The following is a 6000-nucleotide window of genomic DNA, read 5'->3' on the forward strand; positions in this document are numbered from 1 at the left end:
AGGGTGCATCCCTCCACTCAGGATTCAAAGCCATGAACCCGCTCCTGAAGATTGCGAGAAAGGGCTTATGCACCTTTCTCGCACACAGACTGGGTGCTGGGTGGCATCATCACTAAGTGCTACAATAGCGCTGGTCAATGTATATAATTTAGCCCAGTGCTAAGAGCACTCACCTACCATATTGGAGACCTAGTTTGATTGTCCCCTCTCACTGATATCAAGAAGAGACTTCAGCTCTCGTCTCCCCCTCTAAGGATAGTACCCTAACCACTGGGGTTTCTATTTCTCCTGTTGAAGCTGTTCCACTATATATAAATAAATATGTACTGGAGCTGGAGGACTCTGTAACATGGGTCTCCCATGTACCTAGTGGGTTACTCTGGCCCAATACATGTTAATTATATACAGTGGAACAGTTTCAACAGAAGAGAGATCTGCCTCAAAATACCCCCTGGCACAGTGGTTATGGCACTCTCCTGGATGGAGGCAGACCAGAGTTCAAATCTCTTCATACCAGATGAGGGGGTGGGGGAAATTAAACCCAGGTCTCCCACATCCCAGGTGAGGGCTCCAGCCATTGGGTTAAAGCAGTGGTTCTAAGTTGGCACCACCATCTTCGGTGGTTTTTGTGGGGCCTGATACAGTAGGTGGCTTCTGAGAGCACTTGCCAGATAAGCAGGGGAATACTTAGTTTGAGGATCCCCCTGGACTTAGACACCCAGCTGCCTGGACTGAAGCAACTGTGTGCACACTCAGTCATTGATTTTTTAGGTGGCTACAGAGTTAGGCAGAGGTTGAGGACCTACATTTTGGATCTTGCCCCTAATGAGCATTTCTATGTTTCAGGTAAAAGGAAAAGTAATGAAATGAGTAGAAACATAGCAAAAAGACAGAAGTCCGAAAGCAATGCTGAGCACCCTGCATTTTACTATAATATCCATAGACATAGTATCAAAGGAATGAACATGCCAAAGTAAGGATCAAGTTCCAGTTTCTGATTTCCAACAAAATCAGTGTGTAATCTGTGTTGAAACCAACTAATCAGTAATAACTTTCTCTATATTTTTTTCAGGTTAAACAAGTTCTTACAGTATCTGTCCCAAGCTGGGTATAGAGTAAGCCGAACCCATTTTGATCCCATGGGAGTTCGCACAAATGCACCCTTGGCACAGTTTAAATCTATCCTTGTGAAGTACAGCACTCCCACGTACACTGGGGGGCAGGCAGAAGGCCCTGTCCAGTCCACTGAAGATGCCCAGGCAGGAGACAATGTCCAAACTGCTGTAGCTGACAAGTCAGGAGACATGGAGTTCACAGAAGATAATAAATCAGGAGACACTCTCATGTTCACAAAAGACAGCTATAACGATAACTTTACTGCTGCTGAATGCAAATAATGTGTTAATTTGAGATTTGCAACTAAGCCCTACTCATGTAAACCAATCTACAGAACTGGTTTTGAAAGCTTGGGTTGCCAGTTATTTTAATGTGTGGGAGACATTTTAGAATTACACAGAAGAACTTGTAATTGATCACAATACATATGGTCAAGTTACAATTAGAGTGGAGAAAGAAACTATAGAGGGTATTGACTTTTATGCTCTTGTCTTTCTTTTAAACAATGGCATTTTGTGACTACCCCCAGCTCTTTGAAAAGCCTTATGCAAGCTCCTAGTGCAATTTCCAGTACAGTGGATAAGCGATGGGGCCAAAAGTCTTAAGCATTTCCGTAAGTGTTGCTAGAGCATAACCTAAGTATGAAATGGGCCATCATGCGTGCAGCTTGATTGGTTAGAGTTTAGAAATAGGTCAGACACCAAAAATGTTGCACTATAAAATGTGGTATTAAATTTAAGCAAGCCAGAACATTTTAAATAGGTACAACTATATCCTTAGGTGGCAAACTTAACTTTTACCTAAAAGCAAAGACTTAAATGCAAGTGGATCAGGAATGAAATTAAACTTTTTGCTATTTGAATTTTTATCTTTAACTCTACATAGCTATATATTTCAAGTGAATTAGCTACTTTGTACAAAATAACAATTACCTACTGGTAATAAAGGAGAAATCTGGTAAGCTATTGGGGAGAGAGGACTGAGTGGCCAAGAGTTAATTCACCAGGATTTAACTCATCCAGCATTTAAATTGTCACTGGTACTATTTGATGATTAAGTCAATACATCTGAACTCTAGTCAGTTAGCTGGCAGTTATCTAATTTAACCTGCTTGTGAGATTCCTTTTACGAGTCAATGATTAAATTTTTACATAAACAGGTTATTTTCACTATTCGAACCATCTCTTGTGGTACAGGTTGAAAAAACACATTTCATAAATAGTCATTCCTTTTAAAAAGTGTGTTATACACACACACACACGTGTGTGTGTGTGTGTGTTTTTTTTAAATATTATATATATATATATATATATATATATATATATATATAAAAACCGTATGATTTTATGGCTGAAGTAATACCATATCTATATATTTTATGGCTGAAGTAATACCATATCTATATATATGGTATTACTTCAGCCATAAAATCATACGGGTCATTTTAGTGTAGCTTTTTCCAACTGTTAGAATGAAGAGTTTGGTCCAAAACTTCTGTCGTTCGCTAGTTCTGATCTAGGAACAACTGTCTTATACTGCTTTTAAAACAGGATCTTCCATACAGCACGGGTAATAATTTTAGACTCAGGCTTAGTCTACAAAGTTTTGGCAGCATAACTGTATCGACTAGGAGATTGAGGGGGAAAAAAATCATACCCCCCTAAAAACCAACACAAGTGTGCCAAAAGAAACTCCCCCCATATAGATATAAGTATGCAGCCAGAAGAGAGTTTCTGGTGGCTTAGCTAATGTCATTTCACTGGTGGCTTAGCTGTATCAGCAGAACTCCTCCTGTCGTATCAGTTTATGCTACATCTCCCTACTATGGGGTGCTGCCAGCATAGCTATGCCAGCAAAGCATATGTAGTATAGACTCGCCTTCAGATACGGGTTTTCATAGCCGATACGGCCCCAGTCCTGTCACAGAACCATTCTATCACTTCCTTCTCAGCCATTCTATGCCACTCAATTCTACAAGATTGCTATGTATCAAATACCCTCTTTCAGGCTCTGCCAAGCTGTAAGACTCTAGTCATGTAGCTCTTTGAGTTATAGAAGAAAAATCTTATTTCAGAAATCCACAAAATAAACACTAGTAGTGTGAGATTTGGCATAAAGTACATGAACTAGTCTAATAGGACTGGGAACACAGAGGGAAAGAATCATGCATGACTTACTGGTGCTGGAGAAAAAGCAATTTCAATGTAGGCACCAGAGAAATCTTCCACATAGTACCCACTTACTTCATGCTAAAGTTCACACAAAAACATCACAAGAAAAAGAAAATGCCATGAAAATTGACACGGGGTCTGTACAGCAGATGTAGAACCTGGAATTACTTAGCTCAATTTCTTTTAAGTTGACAAGATTTCAAATTGAGTGTCCTTTTAACTAAATACTGGTCTTATTGAAGCGTTCAGACCTCATTCTTGTTTTTAATCTCTATTGCTGTGGAAGAGTCTCACACCAACAGAGCAACTTCACGATACAGTGAAACTAACAAACCAGGAAGTTGTCAAATGCAAAGCAAACAAACTGGCAAAATACAAAAAGTTTCTAATGTTTCAGTTAAAGAAATCCAACACTGAATTGAAACCAATTTCAGGCAGAAATGTGATTTTAAAGTTGACAAACTAACTGCAGAGATTAGGAGAACAGCTTGTGTATACCTCTATCTTAACACTCAATATCCAAATCTTGTTGCTGAGGCAAATCTGGCATGTAGTCAAATAGCTCCTTAATGCATAATCTTTAGTTTAACTTGCCGTCATGGTTCAGCAAGTCTCAGAAGTACAAATTAGCTTTCAGTTGAATGTATTCATGGAAAAGTAATACAGCAAAACACAAAATGTCCAGTAAGTTCTTAAAGTGTATTGGGGCAACTTTTTGTTTAAGAAGGTGGAGTAAGTTACCGGGGCTAGCCATTTTCGACTTGATTCTGACTAACAGGGAGGAATTGGTTGCAAATCTGAAGATTGAAGGCAATGGGTAAATGTGATCACAAAATGATAGATTTCATGTTTCTAAGGAAAAGAATGAGTGAGAACAGCAGAATATGGGCAATGGACTTCAAAACAAAGCATACTTTGACAATATTTCTCTGTTAGTGTGGAACTCTTCCAAATTCAGAGAACTGGTACGTAAGAAAATTTAAGGGAAAAGAGAGTTTGAGAAAGCTGGCAGTTTCTCACAGATACAAGTTTAAAGACACAACAGCAAATTATCCTCATACTATAGGAAAAATAGTAAGAAGCCAATATGGCTCCAGAAATCAGAAAATCAAAAAGGAATCCTGCAAAAAGTGGAAACATGAATGCAAAATGAATACAAAAGACCAGTACAAGCATGTAGGACAAAATCAGAAAGGCTAAGGCACAAAATGAGTTACACCTAGCAAAAGAAATAAAAGGCAATAAAAAGAGGTTCTATAAATACACAAGGAGCAAGAAAAAGACCAAGGAAAGTGTGGGTCCCCTACTTAAGGATGGAAAACTAATAACTGACAGCATCAAGAAGACTGAGGTGTTTAATGTACATTTTGCTCCAGGCTTTACTAAAAAGATAATTTGTGATCCAATACTTAACACAATATTAACACAGGGGAAGAAACCCAAGCCAAATTAGAGAAAGAACAGGTTAAAGAATAAGGTCATGTCTACACTAGTGAGCTTAGAAGCACAGCTGTACCACTCTTACAATGGCACAGCTGAGCGACACCTATGAACAACATAAATGTTGCTGACATAAGCAATAGTGTAGACTTGGCCTAAGTTAAAATGTATTAAAGTTGGTAGGATCTGATGAAATTCACACTAGAGCACTTGAAGTAGCTGAGGCAATCACAGAACCATTAGCAATTATCTTTGAAAACTTATGGAAGATATGTGAGGTCCAAGAGGACTAGAGAAGGAGAAACATAGTACCTATCTTTAAAAAGAAGAACAAAGAGGACGTGGGAAACCATAGACCAGTCAATCTAATGGTGACACCTGGAACAAATTATTAATCAATTTGTAAGCTCCTAGAAAATAATAGGGTTATAAATATATGCCAATATTGGATTTGTCAAGAATAAATCATGCAAAACTAATTTCCTTCTTTGATAGGGTTACTGGTCGAATTGATGGGGGAAACCTGTAGACAGGATATCTTGATTTTAGTAAGGCTTTTGACACAGTCCCACATGACATTTTCTTAAGCTAACTAGAGAAATGTTGGCTAAATGAAATTACTGTAAGATGGGTTGTAGCGTGGAGGTGCGGCCTCCTGCTCTGTCAGAAGGGGAAGACCTGAGAGCGCCCCCTGGTGGGCAGAACCAGGCCACCTGTGGTCACCCCGCCAGAAGCAGAGGGGCAGGACAGGAAGCTGGACTGTAAGAGGCCAGCCTCCTAGCTCAGGGGGAAAGCTGCCAGAGGTGCAGGACATCTCTTCCTTACTGCCGGGACCCAGAGCTGAAGGAGACAACTGTCCGACCAGAGGAGTTACTTGAATTACTGGAGCCCAGCAACGCCGACGAACTGCTGCGGCTGCCATTGGCTGTTTATCCCGGAAAGACCGAGGATGACCCCAGAAACCAGGTGCCCCAAACTGGGGAGGATAGGAAGGAACCCAGGGACACCAAATAGGTTCAGCTGTGGAATTATTGTGAACTGGCCAGCATCTTGCAGGTGGATCCCCACTGACCTAGTGGCGAACTACCCCTCCACTAATAAGGCCCTGGGCTGGGACACAGTGAAGTGGGAGGGCCTGCATCCCCCTACCCCGGGCACCCCATCTGTGGAGGATGGCCATCTCCCCACTAAGAGGCCAGGAGGCCTGAACTGGTTTGGCACCTGCTGAAGCTATGGCACTAGGCGCATTTGCTGTCACTCCCAGTTGAGAGCT

General features: G+C 40.7%; 1 protein-coding gene across 10 annotated transcripts in view; it reads left to right on the forward strand.

The window, feature by feature from the left end:
• The window catches only part of TRMT1L (tRNA methyltransferase 1 like), a 53312-nt gene extending 51033 nt beyond the window's left edge, over positions 1-2279 (forward strand). For all 10 annotated transcript variants that reach the window (XM_065555644.1, XM_005290707.5, XM_065555642.1 and 7 more), the window contains 2 exons: positions 847-973; positions 1073-2279. In XM_065555644.1, coding sequence (XP_065411716.1) covers positions 847-973; positions 1073-1397 — 452 coding nt within the window. In that variant the 3' untranslated portion in view covers positions 1398-2279. The remainder of the gene's footprint in view (positions 1-846; positions 974-1072) is intronic.
• Positions 2280-6000: the final 3721 nt, after the last annotated feature.

This window comes from Chrysemys picta, chromosome 8 (genome assembly GCF_011386835.1).
Source record: "Chrysemys picta bellii isolate R12L10 chromosome 8, ASM1138683v2, whole genome shotgun sequence".
Taxonomy (NCBI): Eukaryota; Metazoa; Chordata; order Testudines; family Emydidae; genus Chrysemys; species Chrysemys picta.